Source organism: Cololabis saira, chromosome 11 (genome assembly GCF_033807715.1).
Source record: "Cololabis saira isolate AMF1-May2022 chromosome 11, fColSai1.1, whole genome shotgun sequence".
NCBI lineage: Eukaryota > Metazoa > Chordata > Actinopteri > Beloniformes > Belonidae > Cololabis > Cololabis saira.
In genome coordinates this window covers 23,119,915-23,140,965 of record NC_084597.1, presented here as the reverse complement: position 1 = coordinate 23,140,965, position 21,051 = coordinate 23,119,915, and the positions used below count along the sequence as shown (strand labels likewise).

The window sequence follows — 21,051 nt, the reverse complement described above, 5'->3', positions numbered from 1 at the left end:
AAACAGCCAGCAGCATAAAAGGAGACAAAGAAGAATGCACCAAAAAAAGAACATGACGAAGAAACATGTAAACATAGAAGGGACAGACGTGTAACCTGGTAGTAGTGGTACCGACTAAAATAAAGAAAAATCAAATGTTCTCCCAGCAAAATGTATGTGGTCCAAATGCTTAAATGAGTTGTGGTCACATGATTCACGTTCACGTGAGACCGCTGAACGTAATTTAGAAATCATTATAGGCAGAGACCCGGCCGGTAGGTTTCTGTAGGTCAACGGAGAACCACTCCTGCTACAGGAACATATTTCACCTTGTAAACGTTCCTGAATGCCACTTCTGCAGGACCGTTTCTGGTAATGGAGACACGCTGGAAAAACTAACCAGAATCCCTGCTAATAAGGATCTAGTTGCAGAGGCACCCCCTCAAAATGTCTTTAAAACTCTGAAAATGTTGTGAAAACTGTTCTTGTTGATTTATGTTCTTGGTCATTGCGTGTTGATGGTCGATGGTGCGAATGTGGAACAATGTTTCGCTAAAATACAGATGGTTTCTGCATCTTTCTTTAGGCTTTTTATTTTGTTTTGGACTTTGGATCTCATTTGTCCTTTTATCTTCAATGGTTGTCTGGTAGGACTTTTTCCATTTGTTGCACCACAGTAAGTACCGGTAGTGTTGCTGAGGTTTGTGTTGTCCATGAAGCCTGGTGAAGTCAGGAACGTTCAGGCCGGTTAACGAGTCGGACTCGAGCCTTTGGTGCATTTCTGTTTGCCTTTGAGGGGTTTATGCATTTATGTTCCACCTCTCACAACGCTGCTCCCTTGAGTGCTGTAAAGTCTTCACAAGGAGGCACAAGTGAGCATTGTTCCTGAGCCGCCGCTGGCAGCAACCGCCGTTGATCTAAACAAACTCGGAGCCAACACTGTTTACCGTCCAGATCCACCGTCTGGGTTAGTTTAATCAGAGAGGAGCTGCTGCCGGATCCGGGTCCCGGGACAGCGGGGAAGGAAGCAAAAATATCCATAAAAATCTGGAAAAGGTCTTTAACTGTTAAAAAGCGGTTTCAGAGCTGAGCAGCACAAAAACAGCGTAAAGGTAAACATTTTCCTCAACAGCTTTCTTTAATCATCTTTTAATTGAAACCATGTGAGAAGGTTTGTCTCTCAATCACAACGCAAAGAATGCATAAACATCTAAAATATGATGTTCAATTAACCAAAACAGCTGGAAACTACAGCGGTTTGTTTTAATCTTATCATGAAGTGGTCATGCCATTTCCAGTCATTTTAATCTTTGGTACCTTCAGAGATCCCTCTGTACCCAGCAGAACCCTCTGTACCCAGCAGAACTGCACATGGCTGAAATAATTTCAGGACAACGAAAACTGACAACTTCAAGAAAATAAAGTTTTGCTACAGATAGATGTTGGCCATCAACTCATACTTTCACTTTAAATGCTGTGATGTTGACGAGCGTTGATTCCATGCACTGCAGCAGGAGCATCGCCTGCATCAAAAGTTGAGAAATGTTCATCTTTCTATTTCAATTCAATTCAGTTTTATTTATAAAGACCAAACAGTTGTGTCCAGGATATTTCCAGAAACCAGAACATGACCCCTGGGCAATTATTACATAACCAATAACAGCAGGTCAGGGGATCATGTTGGTGTCCCCCTGCAGCGTAGCTCTATAGCAGCATATCTAGGATGAAGCTCTGTTTAAGACCAACTGCTCCAGTCTTGTTCTATAGCTGCAGCTATGACTACTGGCCCTAACACACTAGAGTTTACACTAACTAGTAACTATAGGCTTTACTAAACAGAAATGTTTTAAAGGTGGAGGTGGTGTCCCAAACTGGAAGTTGGTTCCATAGTAACAGTGCTCGATAGCAGAAGGCCCATCCCCCAGGAACTATGAATAAACTTGCTCTCTGAGAACGGAGAACTCTATTAGGAACATAAGGACCTATCAGGCAATTTTGGGCTTTATACGCAAGTAACAGAACTGTCAATTTCAAGCTTTACGGGGAGCCGGTGGAGTGAGGCCAACACTGGAGAGAGTGGTGGTCTCTTGTTGATTCTTGTCAACATTCGTGCTGCTGCATTTTGGACCAGCTGAAGGATATTCAGAGAATTACTTGGACATCCTGCTAATAATACATTACAGTAATCTAGTGTAGATGATACAAACCCGGGAATTTGTTTTTCTGCATCACTCTGGGAGAGGATGTTCCTAATCTCCGTGGTAGTACAGAGATGGAAAAATGCTGTCTTACAAACCTGATTTTTATGCTGTTTTAACGACAAATCCTGATCAAAATAACACCAACGTTTCTCACAGTTGGACTGGAGGCCATCGCAGCACCATCTAATCCCTTCCTAAAATGTTTGGGACCAAAAATGATAATCTATGTTTTATCTGAATTTAGAAGCAAAAATTTACTGGACATCCAGTCCTTGATGTCCCTAAGACATGCCTGAAGTTTAACTAACGGTTCTGTTTCATCTCCATACACTAATACAGCTGCGTATCATCAGCATAGCAATGAACATTGATGCTGTGATTCTCAATAATATTTCCCAAGGGCTGCATGTATAAAATGAACAAGATTGGCCCTAGCACTGAACCCTGCGGAACACCATAACAGACCCTTGACTGTTCTGAAGAAACCTCATGAACAAACTGGAATCTGTTCGATAGATATGATTTAAACCAACCTAGGGATGTCTCTTTAATACCAACAACATGCTCTAACCTGTGCAGTAGAATGCTGATCTACAGTGTCAAAAGCAGCTATGAGGTCAAATAAAACCAGTATGGACACTAATCCATTATCTGAGGCCATTTTGGTTCACTTCTGGCTCTCAGTGAAGGCAGACACTTTTCTTGTCCCGCTCCCTCCCTATCTGCCCTGCTGTGGCTCTCTGTTTGGTGATGTCTTGTTAGTCTACTTTGGAGCCTCTCTCTGCAGATATTCCAAAATCCTCAAATCATTAATCTGGTTAGCTGGTCTCTCAATGATGAGACGGTTGCTGCTGGATAAACGATGGACTCCTGGTGGCGGTCATGTGTCTGTCCACACTGTCAAAAATGTTGATGTCTACATAATTGGATTTTAGATAACAGGATTTGTGCTTTTTGGAGTTGGAAGTTATCTGGCATATCGACAAATTCAGAAAACATCGTCAGTTATTCTGTTCTTTCAAGGCTGCCTGGCTTGTGTGATGGAATATTTCGTTCTATCAACACTCAGATGCAGACATGTGAACCCAATCGCAAACTGGATGCGATTCTTGAACAGAATCGCAGGCCAGCTGCAGTTTTCAAACTCATTGGTGGGGTGGAGAAGTTGCAAGCTCGGCTTGGCGGGAACTGACCACAAATTCAGCTGTTTGATTTGCCATGGAGATGAACCAGAAAGACAGAACATTACTGCAGTCGTCCTGACCCAAAACAATTGTTACTATCTGAATCTGACTCCCCGGCTGCCGGCCTTGGAAGACTAGATACCTAAATCTCTCCTGGATGTTATGCTAAAAGATGCTCCACCCCTCCCCTTTCCCCCCATGTCACCTGTGGATCTGAATCAGAACTCTACCGACGCTGGCTGGTATCACTCCATTGCTATTAAGGACTATGAGAAATACATCTGGGGGAGAGTTCACAGACTTACTAACTCACACTCACACAAACACTCGTACATGCAGACAGCTATAAACACCCCTGTTTAACTCACTGCCTCTTCTGGCCCCTCCTCTCGCATTTTCAAAGTACATAGCCCATTGGTGGAAGGAAGACGTGTGATTGATTGATTATGGTATGGGTTAGGATATCTAGATGCCTCTGTTGTTAAAAGCGTGTCTGATCTGTCCCCAGCGGACCAGATTGTGGAGCTGCTGAACCAGCACGTGAACAGTTCCCAGATCCTCCTCCCACACATTACCGACCTCACACGGATGACCAACGAGGACATCCTGGGCAGCGGGAACTCCGACCCCCTCGAACTTTCCCCCATCGACCAGCCTGCAGTGATCAGCTTTGTCAACGGAAAACATGAGGTATAGTCAACGGAGGGTTCAAGACACTAGAACAGGGATCGGCAACCCGCGGCTCTAGAGCCGCATGCAGCTCTTTAGCGCCGCCCTAGTGGCTCCTGGAGCTTTTTCAAAAATGTTTGACCTTTTTTTTTCCTTTTTTTCTTCCTGTTTCCTTTCCTTTGTAATCTCAACATTTCAACTTTTTTCTCGAAATTTTGACTATTTCCTCGATATTTCAACTTTTTTCTCAACATTTTGACTTTTCCTCGAAATTTTGACTTTTTTCTCGAAATTTTGACTTTTTCCTCAACATTTCGACTTTTTTCTCGAGATTTCGACTTTTTTCTCAACATTTCGACTTTTTTCTTGAAGTGCATAATGAAAAAAAAAATCTTCCCCCAGTTATAACTAATATAGCTACATGCAGCATGTGTTGCCTTCATTCTAAGGCTTATAAAAGACTTTTCATTTTTTGCGGCTCCAGACATATTTGTTTTTTGCATTTTTGGTCCAATATGGCTCTTTCAACATTTTGGGTTGCCGACCCCTGCACTAGAAGATCCACTGTACTCCAGCATATGCAGTTGTGGTCATTAAAGGAATACATTTATCTGAAAAAAATGATTGTAAGAAGAATTAAGCCTATTTGTGATAACTGAATTTAAAAGAGACCTATTATGACAAACACGTTTTTCTCTTGCTTTAACATATATAAAGTGGTCTCCCTTCAGCCTGCCAACTCAGAGAAGGAGGAAAGCAACCAAATTCTGCAGTGTCTGTACAGGATGAGCCGTCCAGTGTGATGTGGCTTCTACGAGCCGTTCAGATTCTGCGATTTACATCGGTTGGCCTCCGATGCGTGAAACCACGCCCACAACTAACTCTGGCCGGAGCTTCCGCCATTTTTTCGTAGCGGCGTATCGTGATGGCGTCTGTTCGAGCTTGACATGTAAATTGCTCTGTTGTTGGTTGTAAAAACCAACACAAATGTCTGTATTCTGTCTTTGTGCCTTCTTGTGTCTTTTATTCCTATTGCTCTCTAATCTGGATTGAAAGTTGGAGTCCATTAAATGCTTCTGTCAAACACAGAACACAATGGTCCTGGTTTCCTCTGTGGAGACCAGGACCATGGCTGTGGGATACTGATATTCCTACAGTGTCCTTGTCACTGCTTCAAGCATGTCTACTTTATTTAGTTGCAATCTTCTTAAGAAACAATGGAATCGGTTTAAACTTCCTCTTCATCCAGAACATCTCCTCATTAACTCATCATCCCAGTGCAAGATTTACAAGCTGTATTCCTAAAAAATATTTAAAAAATGTGTCTGATTCTCTTTTGTGTTCTCGTTTCTGGTCTCTGATCCATCAGGTGACCTTAGAGCCGAAGCTTATGGAGGAAGCTCGAGGTGATCAGTTCGAGACAGCTACACCTGTTCTTGTTCAGGACCCAAACATGATCACGTTTGACTACGATGTCATAGATCTCCAAACAGACGAACCTGATCATAAGACCAGTGGACCAACAGGCACGGCTCCAGTTTCAGACTCCAGCTTGGTCCCTGATGTACCCATGGACTTGGAGCGACTGACCACCACAGCGTTTCCACCCCCACTCTCATCAACAACCTCCACCACATTGTCAGGTCTGGTTGTTTCTGAAGCCTCGCGAACTGCAGCTGACAGTGTCACCTTCGAAGATGTGGAGGACTCTGGTGTCCAGCCCAAAGATGATGAAGTTGGCATCCTGCTGGAGGGCTCTGCAGGGGGAGCTCCTCCCACCCCAGCTGCAGACTACCTGCCAGATGTGAGGACAGATGAGGCAGAAATCGGAAATACGGAACCTCCAACAATCTTCCCAGACTCAAAATCCCAGGAAACCCCCTTTCAGGTCCAGATGGGTTCCTTAGAAGGGTCTGGCTCAGGAGAGGATGAGGCCTCTGGGCAGGATCTTTACACCCCAGAGATGCCTAGATTTACCAGCAAGCCAGCTTCCATTTCCTCTGCCATTCACAGCGACATTGCAGACATGAAAGCGATGGGACCAGATGTTGAACCAGGCTCAGGGGAGGAGCAGGGCTCTGAGGAGGCCTCTGGAGAGCCAGGGTTTCCAGTTGACCCACATGGAGGTGTCAGCTGGGATCAAACCACCACAGAAACAGAAATCAACAAACCACAACCGTCCACACGTCCTTCCATTACCATGGGAATCTATCAAGACCAATTGTCCGTCACAGCCTCTCACGACAAGGCTGAATCCACCACGATGACCTCTGACCGCCACATCAAACCTTCACCCACCACCGAACTGTCAACCGCAATCCTGAAAGACCAGACCGAACTCTCAACCAGAACCCCGAAAGATCAGACCGAGCTGTCCACCACAACCCCGAAAGACCAGACCAGGCTGTCCACCACAACCCCGAAAGACCAGACCGGGCTGTCCACCACAACCCCAAAAGACCAGACCGGGCTGTCCACCATAACCCCAAAAGACCAGACCGGGCTGTCCACCACAACCCCAAAAGACCAGACCGAGCTGTCCACCACAACCCCAAAAGACCAACCCCGGCTTCCCATCCTAACCACAGAAGACCAGACCAAACTGGCAACCACAACAGTGGAAGACCAGACCGAGCTTTCCACCACAAGCTCTTCACAAACCACAAGCTCCACCTCTCCACCCCTCTACACTTTTGACCACAGTTCTCACTCTGTCCCAGAGTGGGCTCTCATCCCTGACCCATCTGCCACTGTCCTACCCGAGGAAAACTTTGTGTACTATGACAAAGAGATGGCCTCAGTTCTGCTAGAGTCTCAACCCCAGATTCCTGCTGAAACCAAGGCCACTGAGCGGCCAGATACCAGGACCGAGTCCACTTCCTCTGTGGAGACGAGCACCATGGATGTGGGAGGTATGTGACCTGGGGGGGTATGGTTCTCAGTTCTCAGTCAGAATTTCCTCTCCAGGTCAGAACCAAGGTGCGTCAAGATGAGTTTAAGTATGTTGGTATTCTTCATGAGTAAGGGAAGGTGACAGTGACTGAAAGGTCTAGATGGAGGATACAAGTGGGCAATATTTGGAAATATTTGGATGCTGGAAAACTTAGAAAGAAACTAGGAAAAAGTGGATGGATGGATGGATGGATGGATGGATGGATGGATGGATGGATGGATGGATAGATTTTCGATGGATACAGGTACTTCTGTTGATAACTGTCCAGTAAGGACTCACTGCTCCTCATGTTTCCATCTTTGTCCAGTGTTTCAAGGTCTCCTGCCATGCTCAGACCTTTATTGCCAGAACGGAGGTTCCTGCTATCATAAGGGAGGTGACGACGTCTGCATTTGTCCACCTGGATATGCTGGTCGCCGTTGTGAAACAGGTACACAACCACACAGAGCCAACCCTCCAACCTCCGTGATGGTCGATGACGTGGACTCGTTGTGTGTCTGCAGATGTGGACGAATGCTACTCGAACCCGTGTCTGAATGGAGCCACCTGTCTGGACAGGGTCGCCTCCTTCACATGCCTCTGCCTGCCCAGCTACACCGGGAAGCTCTGTGAACGAGGTCAGAGCAAATCTGAACCTGAAACAATCGTCCCTTTAATTCTATAGCACTTATCATGGATAAAAATCACAAAGTGCTTTACAATAAAAAAAAAATAAAAATAGCAAAGTAAAGGTTATTCAGTCAACTATAATCTTGTCCAAATAAAAAGGTCTTCAGTTGTCTTACAAAAGAGTCAGTACTGTTGGTCAGGCGCATAGAGAGAGGAAGAGCGCTCCATAGTCGAGGGATGATGGACTGAAAAGGGTGATCTCCTCTTGTCTTATAACGGGATATTGGGACAGATAATAAGTTTTGATCTGATAACCTCAGTGAGTGAGCTGGGGCATAAACAGTTAAAAGATCACAAATATATTTTGGGGCTTGGCCAAGCTTTAAAAGTGAGTACAAGAATTTTAAAATCAATTTGTTGCTTTACTGGGAGCCAATGTAAAGAAGATAATATAGGGGTGATAAAAGTTAAAAGCCTGGCTGCCGCTTTCCAGACAATCTGCAGTCTCTTTAAAGAAAACGATTGTTAAAACAGGTAAAAAGAGAGTTTGAGATGTCCAGTAAAAGCATGTAAGACAATCTCCAAGTCGGCACGTGAAAGAATACTCTTAAGTTTAGAAATGTTCACCCCTAGGTTCCTGATGCTTGACTGGACAGGGGGCCCAGAGCCCCAAGGTGTTGCTTGATCAGTGGAATCTTTTCATCAGGGGCAAAGATCAGGGATTCCGTTTTGGAAGCATTTAGCCAAAGATAGTTGTTTGTTAACCATTTTTTGATGGAATCTACACAATTTAATAAATCAGCTAGCACCCCTATCTTTGAAGGAACAGTATAGCTGGATACCATCAGCATAAAAGTGGTAAGATACATTTCCAAAAGGGCTTATAAGCCTTCCACGGGGGAACAAATATAATAAAAACAAAATTGGTCCCAGCACTGAGGAACACAACAAGAAAGTGTCCAGCATCTCTGGACCTCCTTGTGCTGTGCTCAGTTCCATATCAGTTGGGATAAAGCAAGGAAATTCGGGAGGAACAGGTGTACGCACTAATTCATCGGAACATCTCTGCGTATATGAACCTTTCCAGATTTGAGGGTGCTACATCTTTTTAGTATAAAAAATTGCGCCATTCTTCGTGACTGAGGTCCTCAGGTATTCATGTCGTCATATCGTCACGTCGTCACGTTGTCGGGTCTTCAGGTTTCAGGGTTCCTGGTCAAACACATCTGGCTGGCATGAATGACATTAACAGATTTTTTTTTAGATCCTGAGCTTCATTTCAGTTTTGGAGTAAAACCTCAATTAGTAATTCAAGACAACTTGTCCAAAATGGAAATGAATTTGAGAGAAAGTAAAAATGCTTGTCAGAGGGATGTGGGCGGGCTTTGTTTTTCCATCTGCAGGGAGCATCCTTGATCGATGAGCATCATGAATGCACCAGAATGTGGAAAGTTGGATGTAATTGGCAGATTCTGCAGACTCTTGTGGATGGAGACACAGATGTCCTCTTGTCTTTTTCCTCTAGTGGAAACAATGAGGAAAAAGACAGATAATTGCTCTATTATAGCAGCAGAAAGCTGCTGCAGCTGTGTGGCATGGACTCTGTCCCACCTCCCACTCCACCTTCTGGATGTCTCCACACTGACCTCCTCCCTTCTGGAACTTCACAACGGTGACACTGACTTGAGCACTGTCAGGAGGCGGAGGAAGCCAGACCTCACCTGACCTCCAGGTGGCTGACGGAGGTTTCAAACTTGGAGTGAAGACAGAAACTTTCCATCTCCTCTTCATTGTCATGACCCTGAAGCTGCTGATAAAAAACAGCCGTTCAGAGCGACTGGGACGAGAGCTGATCGTGTGGCTTTAGCCTGCTAGCAATCAAACACGAAAAAACTTTTATCCTGTAAAATTCATTTCTACACAAATTAACCACAACACCAAGCAGCTAAGAAAACACTGCAGAGACCAACCGTCACCAGCGACCAGCTGCTATATGCTGCTAGCCTGTTAGCAGATTAAAGAGACTGAGATAAATCAGGGTCAGTTTTGATCTCTGATTGTTTCTATTAGCGGTAGAACCAAACACAAGGCTGAGTGTCACATATTTTCTTCACCCTTATTTGATTGTCCCTGAAGTGATGTGGATTTGTGAACTTCCTGTTGATTCTATTGGCTGTGAAGCTTCTACAGAGCTGTCAATCATCTAGGTCTATCATCCTTCCTGATATACAGTATGTCCTTGTTGAAACACCCAAAGCCCCGCTGCTGGTCCACATGGGGGCAGTAGAACCTCCTGAAGACGTCACTGACATAAACAAACCCAGAACTGTTCCAGATGAAAGGAAGTAATACATTTAGTGACATTTCTATCAGATATAAGCAGTTTTATAGTTTAGTTCCTGAAAAAGCTCAATGACACAGATGTGACTAAATGTACCTGAAGTCTCTCTGTTCCTCAACAGGAACATCAGTAGATAACATAGATAACATAGATGGGGAGAGGTTCTAGGGTGCATTTAGATTCCAGATTTGTTCACCTAAACCTGCTAGTTGCTGAGATAAACTCTTTTTAGATAAAAATATGTGATCTAAATGCAGGAATCTCAGAAAGTGGCCTCGTTAGAAACGGGTTAGAGCTCTGTGTTAGACCTGGAAGCAGTTAATGAAGTCCAACTGTGTGTTTCTGACCTCATTCGGAGTTATATTCCCCAGTTGGACCTCCAGAGCCACAGCAGCAGAGTCTGATGGGAAATAAACAAGTCCAAGCTTTAGTGTATGCTGGAGGTTATTGTTCCAGCCGTATGGCTCTGCATCAATGGGATGATTTATGGAAGCAGGAATTAAAATATCACTGAACTACAGCTCTGCTTCCAAGATGGCTGGAATATTGTGGAAAACGGAACAAAACAAACAAAAACTGGAACAATTTTTCAAATCATTTAAACCTTGGCTTTCTTTGCAGTTTTTTTCTCTGTGGTTTAAGTAGACTGTAAAAAAAGAAGTGTACAAATTATTCCGTAATGTAACCTGGGGGGTTCTGCTGTGGAAGTCAGATTTTTCGGACTTGCCACTACTACTGCTACTACTACTACTGCTACTGCTACTGCTACTGCTGCTACTACTACTACTAAAACTATTACGACTACTACTACTACTGCTACTACTACAACTACTACGACTACTACTGCTGCTACCACTATTACTACTGCTGCTGCTACTACTACTACTGCTACTACTACTACTATTGTTGCTGCTACTATTACTACTGCTATTGCTGCTACTACTACTACTGCTGCTGCTACTACTACTACTACTACGACTACGACTACTACAACTATTACGACTACTACTGCTGCTACCACTATTACTACTGCTGCTGCTGCTACTGCTACTACTACTACTACTATTGTTGCTACTACTACTACTACTACTACTACTGCTGCTACTGCTACTGCTACTACTACTGCTATTGCTGCTACTGCTACTGCTGCTGCTACTACTACTGCTACTACTACTGCTACTACTATTGCTGCTACTACTACTACTACTACTACTACTACTACTACTACTACTGCTATTGGTGCTACTACTACTGCTGCTGCTGCTGCTACTACTGCTACTGCTACTATTGTTGCTACTACTACTACTACTGCTACTGCTACTGCTGCTGCTGCTGCTGCTGCTGCTACTACTACTATTGTTGCTACTACTACTACTGCTATTGCTACTACTACTACTGCTACTACTGCTGCTACTACTACTGCTGCTTCTGCTGCTATTGCTGCTGCTGCTATTGCTGCTACTTGCTACTACAGCTACAACTGCTACTACTAATACTAATGCTGCTACCACTACTACTAATGCTATTGCTACTGCTGCTGCTGCCGCCGCCGCCACCGCCACTGCTACAACTTCCACTACCACTACCACAACTATCCCTGACCATCAGCTGAACTGATTTGATCTTCAGTAGATTTTAGAGGAAACACAGAAAACATTAAACTACTTGAAAATAATCCAGTTAAATCCAAATTATATCAGAATTCAATCCAATTCATCTTAATTCATACATGACCCCAGTTCATGATCCGGTTCAGGACCCAGCTTGTAACCCGGTTCATGACCCGATTTGTGGCCCAGTTCGTGATCCAGTTAGTGATCCAGTTCACGTTGCGGTTCTTGGCATGGTTCATAACCCGGTTCGTGATCCGGTTCATCAACTGAATCATGACTTGGTTGATGATCAGGTTCATGATGCAATTTATGAACCTGTTTAGGATGTGGAAACAAGTCAGAAATTGAGAAATTGTCTATCTTGAGGAAGCATGACACGACACTGGACAGGACTTGAAAACCTTTAACAGAACCAGGTCCAGGGAGCAGGGACAGAGTTATTAGTCCAGAGGTACCTGCAGATAAGACACAAAGGACTACTATGTCCTAGTACGCTTATTCAGGTTGGGAGTAAAAGTAGTTTCAGTAGAGAAGTCCAGACCTCCCTCTCTCCATTCACCTCCTCCAGATCCTCCAGGAGGACATCAAGGTGTTGCCAGACCAGCTGGGAGATATCATCTGTCCTGGGTCTGCCTCAGGGACTCGTGCCCAGGAAACGTTTTAACCAGATGAACCACCTCTGCTGTCTTGTCTGGATGTGGAGGAGCAGAGACTCCACTCCGAGTCTCTTCTAATGACTGAACTCTTCCTCCTAACTCTAAAGGAGAGTCCAACCACCCTTCAGAGGACACTCACTTCACCTGCTTGTATCCTCCATTTGGTTATTTCCGTAACTACCCACAGTTCCATAGGTGAGGGTAGGATTGTAGATCCACCAGTAAACGCAAGGCGCTTACATACTTGTGTAGTAGGATTTACGCCCACAGAAAACTGATTGTTGGCCTCCGAGTTTCATTTGTTGCTGGTGTTGTTTTTTTCTTCTTCAGACACAGCGGTTTGTGGTTTTGGCTGGCAGAAGTTTCAATCTCATTGTTACAAGTACTTCAACCACCGACGAACCTGGGATGCCGCTGAGCGTGAGTGTCGGATGCATGGATCCCACCTGACCAGCGTACTGTCCTCTGAGGAGCAGATCTTCGTCAACCGTAAGTCTTCTCACATTTGACATAATCACTGGGAGTAAGTTGGCTCTTCCTTCTCCTCAATCCTCACAATCTTTCCTCAATGGTCGATCCTTTTAAATTCAGTCAAATTCCAAATTCACTACAAGTAAATGCATTGAAAACAGTCACTTTAAAGATCACTACAGACGGCACCAGCTCTGGAATCAAATCTCTATCACTGAGCAATCACAAGATGAGACAAATAACTTTCTTCTAAAAGGAAGGAATCTCCATCAGAATCAAAACCAGGCCATAGGACACCTGCCTCGAAAACGAAAAGTTCATTTCAGTAATGATGACATATCCCATACATCTTTGAGTAAGGACAGAGAACAGTGTTATAGGTGGCTCAGGGTCGCCTGACCCAGTCCTAACAGTAATCTTTATTAAAAAGGAACGTTAGCAGCCTTTTCTTAAACGTACAGAGGTTGTCTGCATCCTAAACACTAACTGGGAGCTAGTCTCCCCCAAAACAGGAACCTAATAACTGGAGGTTCTGCCTGCGATTCCACAAGGAGAGTATAGACACCAGTTCACCATCTGAGAACTAACAGGACCAGTGTATAGTATATGATGATGTTGATGACAATGAGATACGTGATGATGATGGTTATGATGATGGTGATGATGATGTTGATATTGTTGACAATGATGACGATGTTGTGCATGATGATGATGTGTCTACTGCAGGTCTTGGTAACGACTACCAGTGGATCGGCCTGAACGACCGGATGTTTGAGAGGGACTTCAGGTGGTCGGATGGCAAACCTATGGTGAGGCCCGGATCAGTCTGCTGATCCACCAGATGGAGAGACGATTTAAACTGATTCGATGAAAAGAAGGAGCCCTGATTCCGCTAATGTGACACTGAAACCATAGAAACTCAAATCTCTGCACTGAAATATTGTAAACTCCATGAATGACAATGTGGGAGGTTGTTTGAAATTCAGATGCTGAAACCACCGGCATCCTCTGGACTCTGACAGGAAGCCAGACTACCTGGGGAACCTAAGGAGTTGTAGAGATGTGATGCTTTTATTCGCAAAGTGATGGTAAATAAGCACAAAAAGATAGAAAACAATTGACAAATAATAGAGAATATGAAAGCGAAACAACGATGTAAACCAAATAATGTTCAATTTGAAAGAGAACAAAAATGAACAAACAGAGACAAAATAACCACACGTAGACAGAAAGAGAGAGAATGTTTTTGGTGCAGAGCTTTTAGGTGTTTGACTCAACAGCACCACCCTGCGGCCGCTGCAGGAACTACACTGTCCTACACAGCTGACGGCTTTTCTTTTTTAGTTATTTTTACTGTGTTCTGTATGATGTTTTATCTTTCCACTTTATAGCAGTAATTATTTGCACTTATTTAATTAGAGTTAAATTAGAGTTTTAATTGTTGTGTATTATTTTAAAGTCTAGAGAAAAGTGCTTTAAAAGCAGGATAAGTAATTTCTAACCAAGAAGGCTTTTGATCACATCTGGTGAACCTGCACAAGAGCAGAGTCATCCCTCTATACGTTCAGGAGGCTCTTCCTTCTCTTTTTAACTTCCAGAGGGTTGATTATCGATCGATTAACAGATCGATCTTTCTTTGTAAGTTTGGATACATGTTCCTCTAGAATGCATGAAATTAAGTGTGGGGTCCCCCAAGGGTCAATTTTAGGTCCGCTTCTTTTTAACCTCTACATGCTTCCCTTGGGGGATGTCATCAGGAGACACGGCATCAGCTTCCACAGCTACGCTGACGACACACAGCTGTACATCGCCGTGTCTCCTGATGACACAGGGCCACTTGATGCCCTTTTTAACTGTATTTTAGATATTAAGTCATGGATGGCAGATAATTTCCTACAGCTCAACCAGGACAAAACAGAGATTTTAGTTATTGGTCCTGAAGGCCAGAGAGAGAAACTTTTACCAAAACTACAAGATTTTAAACCTTCGCAATGTGTAAAGAACCTGGGTGTTATTTTTGACTCTGAGCTCACTTTTATTCCACACATAAAGAATATTACGAAGATAGGTTTTTACCATCTTAACAATATAGCCAGAGTCCGCCCGTTTCTCTCTCAGGCCAGCACGGAGGTGCTGATGCATGCTTTTATCTCTAGTTAACGGTCTTGGGCCATCTTATTTATCTGATCTGCTTTTACCGTATCAACCCTCACGGACCCTGAGGTCCTCTGGCACCGGCCTTTTAACCACTCCCCGAACCGGGACCAAAACCCACGGTGAGGCTGCATTCAGCCATTATGGCCCTTCTTTATGGAACAGCCTGCCAGAGAACCTCAGGGCCGCAGAGAACGTTGATATTTTTAAAAGGAGGCTCAAGACACACCTTTTTAGTTTGGCTTTTATCTGATCACATTTACCTAGTCTTTCTAGCTATTTATTGTGTCTACTTCTTTAGCTCTTTTATTATCTTTAAAACTTTAATCCATTTTAGTGACTTTTTATTTTATGTTATTTATTATTCATCTTAAGTTTCATATATAGATTTCTCTAAAATTTTACACTTTTAGGCATTTCTTACTTTCTTTTAATCTTTTAGTTTTTAGCTCCAGTGTTTCCTCAGGGGGGTCATCCACACTGGGAGGTGTGTCTGCTCCGCCCATGGGGGTGTCGTCATGGGGATCCCTCAGGCCTGGGTAGCTGGGGGTGGGACTCCACCTTCTGTGTGGGGTCTGCCCCGGTCTGTCCGGGTTGGGGGGGTCTCTGTGGCGATGCTCCTTGTGGTCATGGTCGGTGGAGCCTCTCGGTGTGGACGGCCACCCATAGGTAGTGTTTTCCTCACCTGGATCGTTAGTGCTAAGCCATGTCACCAGTCCACTTACTGTGTGTGTGTGTGTGTGTGTGTGTGTGTGTGTGTGTGTGTGTGTGTGTGTGTGTGTGTGTGTGTGTGTGTGTGGGCGTGTGCACATGTATATGAGTGTGAGTGAGTGTGTGTGTACGCGTGGGGGGTGGGGTCGTATGGAATGTTTTAAATTGTGTTTTTTATTGTTATTTTATTCTGCATGTAAAGCACCATGTGTTGCATTTATATTGTATGATTTGGTGCTATACAAATAAATAAAGTTTAAGTTTATTGAGTTTAATCTGTATAATGGACAATCAGAGATGTTGCGCTAGGAAACGGGTCATACCTGAACTCAGCCTACACCTCTGTGTTCTGACAGCAATACGATAACTGGCGGCCCAACCAGCCTGACAGCTTTTTCCAGTCTGGTGAGGACTGCGTGGTGATGATCTGGCACCAGGAGGGTCAGTGGAACGATGTGCCCTGCAACTACCACCTGACCTTCACCTGCAAGAAAGGAACAGGTACGCCCACACCTGTTCACCTTGTTCACTCAAGTATTAAATGATTATGTTAAATGATAATCTGAGTTATTTTCCTGCAAATTTGAGGGTATATGTTTTGTAAATATTATTTATTAATATCATTTTTGTTATTGTTTTATTTCATAAATGATCAAAGCTCCTTACCGCAACACAAACATTTTCCCTCATAATGCTGCTTGCTAACATGACTCAATAAAACTAGAATAAAGGCTCATTCATGCTCGATGCAGAAGACGGACACACAGATGGATGGAAATGCGGGCGGACGGATACGCGGGCGGACGGCCCCTTTCAGCCGTCTCCTCCCTCATTACCCTTGTAATTTGGTCAGTTTTTATTGTCCTTGCGGATCCGTCGCTTAACACAGCATCGGACCAATACCAGCAGAAATCATGGGGGCGGTGTTGAGCAGTATCGCTAACCTGCCACCAGCAAAAGGAACAAACCAAACAAGAAGAGGAAGATGACAAAAACAACTGTAAACATTGCGGGAGGTTAAGAAGAGAGGCTGTGTGGGTGTGTCCTCAAGTGCATCCGTATCTACACCATCACGCTGCCTGGGCGCGCCGGGACAAGCAGCTATTCAATAGTACTAGCTGCGAGGAGGTCGCCAGCGAATCCAAAGATGATGAAAGACAAATGGACAGATTTGTTCGTGTGCACAACAAAGCGCTGAGCTAGAGGAACGGTGATGCAGCCAATAGGTCTTCAGAGCCGCCTGTCCTTCGTTGTCGTGCCATGTATTTTGTTTTGTTTAATATGTATGTATTTGTTTACCCCATAAATATCTGGTTTGCTCTATACTGTTGATAAAAACATGTATAGGAACTGCTGCACCTTTTCAGTACTTAATAGACTCTAGAAGTAGAATATCTGACACAAGAGGAATTCACAAAAACACCTCAATGGTCCCATGTGGAGTAAAACAACCAAACTTCCTGGGAATGTCACCTGAAGGACTAAAGTCCCTGATTACCTGCAAGGACTGAATGCTGTCTTTCTGCACAGTGAATGGAGGACAAACGAGACATCTGATGTTCCTGAACTAAATTTTATTACACAAAAATATATTTAAAACATAAAAAGACACAAATTGTGATTGGTCTGGAAAATCATCAGTCGATGCAGATATCCTGAACTCAGCGCTGCCCTCTAGTGGATGAACTGATGTAACAACCAAGGCAACGTAAAAGATGCATGGAAGTATGAGGGCAGCAACGCAGGACAACGCTTAAAGGGATATTGCTGTTTATGTACAAAAGGGAGCATAAATGAACCTTAAGCTATCTGGGTTTATTCAGCGAGGGTTCTTCTCTGAACTTTATTCGTTGTGTTTATGCGTTATTGTTCTGCCACCAAGTGGCCATAAAATTAAATTGTGAAGTATTTGAGCAACTTATTCAGATGTTGTACTTCCTGTCATCAGTGTCGTGCAGCCAGCCCCCTGTGGTGCCGGACACTCAGGTGTTTGGAGCCAAGAAGCCTCGCTATGAGATCAACGCCCTAGTCCGCTATCACTGCAAACGGGGCTACATCCAGAGACACACCCCCACCATCCGCTGCCAGCCCAACGGCCAATGGGACACACCCAAAGTCACCTGCATGAGTCGTGAGTGTCCTGGTCATGGAGTCCAGATGGTAGGATGCAGATTTCAAAGGTATACATGTTTGACAATGTCCTGTCTATCCTCTTAGCTGCAACCTACCACGAGTCGGTTGTTCGTCGGCGCAGCAACGACCAGAGTGAGCAGCTAAGCAGGAAACACGTCCATCACAACAAGAATCGTGAAGAAAATGGTCAACATGAAGACCAGCAGCAGACCTACAGCATCTGGCAGAGCATCTGGAACCCTTTCCAGAGCCGAGTCCAGTCCCTGAGGGAAAAACGGCAGCTTCAGGTCCAAACACAGAACCAGGACCAATTGGGACACTGACGGGGCCCATGGTTTCTGTAAAGCAAATCTACGACAGCAGCCAAACGCTGCAGGCGGGCCACGTCGGTCCACGTCGGTCCAGAGGCATCGATAGACAGAAAGTGTTGAGTTGAACTGTCTGTCAATGGCTCTCTGAAGGACGAGGGAGATAATTCACCGAAGCATCGTCAATTAAAAACACAGGATCGGAACCCCGACACGAGCAACCATTCATTAGCCACAGACAAGTTTGGAAAAGAGGAAGACAAGGTCCAGTCAAAAACCCAGATTAAACTGATTCAAAATGCAACCTTACCCAAAACCCAGTTTAAATTGGTTTTTCACTGAGTTTTGGATCAGTTTAAAATGACTTTTGGATCGGATGGATCAGTTTAAATTGATCCAAAAGCCAGGTTCAACCCAACCATAAACCCATATAAACCCAACCCAAAACCCAGGTTCAACCCAATCCAAACCCAGTTTAAACTGAACCAAGACTCACGTTAAATCTGACAAAACCCCAAGTCAGCTTAACCAAAATCAAATCCAAAATCCAAGGCCCAAGCAGTGAAGACGTCTAAAAAATGAGAAATAGGAGGAACTACAGCATTAGCTTAGATATAGATTCTACTGTTGAACCAAATAAAAAGCAGGGAATGTTACCCTTTTACAGCAGTGAAGGTCTCTCAGAGACCATCCCAGACGAGTCAACATAAACGTATCTAAACTACTCATGTAGTTCCTCTTGCAGCCACCAGGGGATCTAAACTACACACATCCAAAATTGTGGAGAAATCAAACCTTATTTGTAAAAACAGAATTAAGCATAGATTTATTTTTTGCAAATAAGCAAATTCATAGTCAGGATTTCAGAGTTTGTCTTATAAAATTGCAGGCTGGTAAAGTCAGAAGTTTCTAATAATTTTTTAATCATTATTATTCTTAAGCTTTCAAAGGCAATTTCTGAACATTTTCATAGCAAATTTTCCATTTTGTAGTCAGAATTTCTTCCAATTTTAATGTTTATAAAGGGAGAAATTCAGACTTTTTAATTTTTTTAAATTGTGATTTTACAAATGTTCGGATCTCACAAAGTTTATAATGTAAGTGTTTGTGGATTTTCTCAAATAAATGAATGAAAAAGAACTGTCCTTATTAATCTTTAAAGTTGTTAGTTAATAACATCACTGCATTTGTGGAGTAAGTTTAAACTCAAATTCTGATCTTTTTTTTTAGATTATTTTTGGGTTGACAAAATCAGAAATGTAGTTTTCTCTCCAACTTGTGAGTTTGGAGTCAAAAGGAAGACATTTTTGAGAATAGAAAGTTTCTGGTCTCTTTTGTGAATTAAGAATGGATTTTTAGCCCCTCCCCCCGGCAGAATACTCTTGAAACACCCCCCCCACATTAACCACCATGTTACTTAGCTTAGTTTGGTTTGAACCTTAGATTCATAATTCTATTGTAAAATATGGGTCACCATAGATCTGGATTCTGGAAGTGTTTTATTAGAATAGACCCCCCCAACCAAACAGAATCTTGCCCAGGACCCCCCAAAAGATTGAAACGCCCCTGTCTGTTAATAAGGACGCCTGTTTGCAGATTCTGGTCACGTTTCATGTTGACAGTATTTACATATACCAATGTCATGTACATTTCTTTTTGCTGCGCTGTTGAGGATTTTATTGTGCTCTACGTCAAAAACAACCTGACAAATTCCCAACAGAAATAGTTTTTACGTCATGAAACTGGGTTGTAGCGCGTCCAAGTGTCTCAGCTCCGTTTTTGGTTTCTGCTGACAGATCTGGAATCTGTGTTTTTATAGAAATTACAGAATGTGAACAAATGGAAAAGACAAATGCATCTGTTTTTCTATGCCATGTGTTGTGAAAATGTCCACATTTACTGTATTTGTTGCACGAAAGCTTATTTTTTTGTTTTCACGCTGCTGTCAGCTTGTGTGCAATAACAAGAGCTTCTGTAACATAGCCGGTGTGTCTGGGAGTGTTTATTTGATTTAAAGGAGTCTCGAATGTTTCCTTGGTGCCAAAGTCCTGAACATCTCTGATTACTATCAGATTTCTTTGTCATATCTTCTTCTGTTCATGTAGAAAAACCCAAGAATAAAATACATCAAAACCATAGGCTCATGTGAACGTTTGGCAGCCATTATTTTCAGAGTGTTGTAGAATGGCTGGAGGGGGGGGGCACGGCGGCGCAGGTAGTTCAGCCGTCTCACAGCTAGAAGGTCCTGCTGGGGACGCTGTGGGTGCTAGATGGGGAGGATCTGCCCGCTATGCCCTGCCAGAGAAGCCCCACCATGTCTGGTGAAAAGACGTTAAGGAGTTAAAAGAGGACCTTTGAACCCAGTATGGCTCTCCTGGGGTTAGTAGAGGGTGAGCAATGCCCAGGACGGACTTAGATATGAGCACTGGGTGATAAAAATGGGCAAAAATCAGGGATAAAAAGAATGGCTAAAGGGAAAACCTTCTCTCTTCCTCCAGAAACGTCAGCCAGCGTGATGATGTCATCAATGAAATAACCAGAAAAACCTGGTTTGAAACATTCCCAGCTACAACTTATCATCCACCTATATGAACAAGTAGGGGTTCTTGTCTTCTTTAACGTGATGTGACTGTCTTTGCAATGAATATTCAATTTTCTGTCAAATCATTCAAGAAACCTACACATAAACCTCAAAAACATCTGGATTCGTCAGGAAGGACCGCTGTTGCTCGCAGAACTTGTTTCAAATAGCGATTCATTCACAGTATACAGAGACGAGCAAAGGGGAGGGACCATACACACCCACGGGCACGGTTTGAAGTTTGAATTTATTCACAAGTTTGAAGTTTGAATTTATTCACAATACCATAATAATAGTTACAATAATACAATAATTGAATAAAATAACATTTGTTTTGCTGACATTTAATGACAGTTTTTTACATTTGAACCAAGAGTCCACTTTGGTTAACTCAGAGTTTACTATATCTTGTAGAATAAGTGGGTTTCTGTGTGATGTAAACAAATTAGTATCGTCAGCAAAAATTATTTCATAAAATATTTTGGAAG

At 43.4% G+C, this 21,051-nt stretch overlaps 1 protein-coding gene across 3 annotated transcripts in view; it reads left to right on the top strand.

Moving 5' to 3' along the window:
- LOC133455166 (versican core protein-like) overlaps positions 1-20,118 on the top strand; it is a 39,363-nt gene extending 19,245 nt beyond the window's left edge. Inside the window, exons 8-16 of one of the 3 annotated variants that reach the window (XM_061734070.1) lie at positions 3,873-4,054; positions 5,403-6,945; positions 7,294-7,416; positions 7,490-7,603; positions 12,536-12,694; positions 13,403-13,485; positions 15,898-16,042; positions 17,490-17,672; positions 17,759-20,118. In XM_061734070.1, coding sequence (XP_061590054.1) covers positions 3,873-4,054; positions 5,403-6,945; positions 7,294-7,416; positions 7,490-7,603; positions 12,536-12,694; positions 13,403-13,485; positions 15,898-16,042; positions 17,490-17,672; positions 17,759-17,997 — 2,771 coding nt within the window. In that variant the 3' untranslated portion in view covers positions 17,998-20,118. The remainder of the gene's footprint in view (positions 1-3,872; positions 4,055-5,402; positions 6,946-7,293; positions 7,417-7,489; positions 7,604-12,535; positions 12,695-13,402; positions 13,486-15,897; positions 16,043-17,489; positions 17,673-17,758) is intronic. The other 2 variants (XM_061734071.1, XM_061734072.1) reach the window with 2 other exon arrangements.
- Positions 20,119-21,051: the final 933 nt, after the last annotated feature.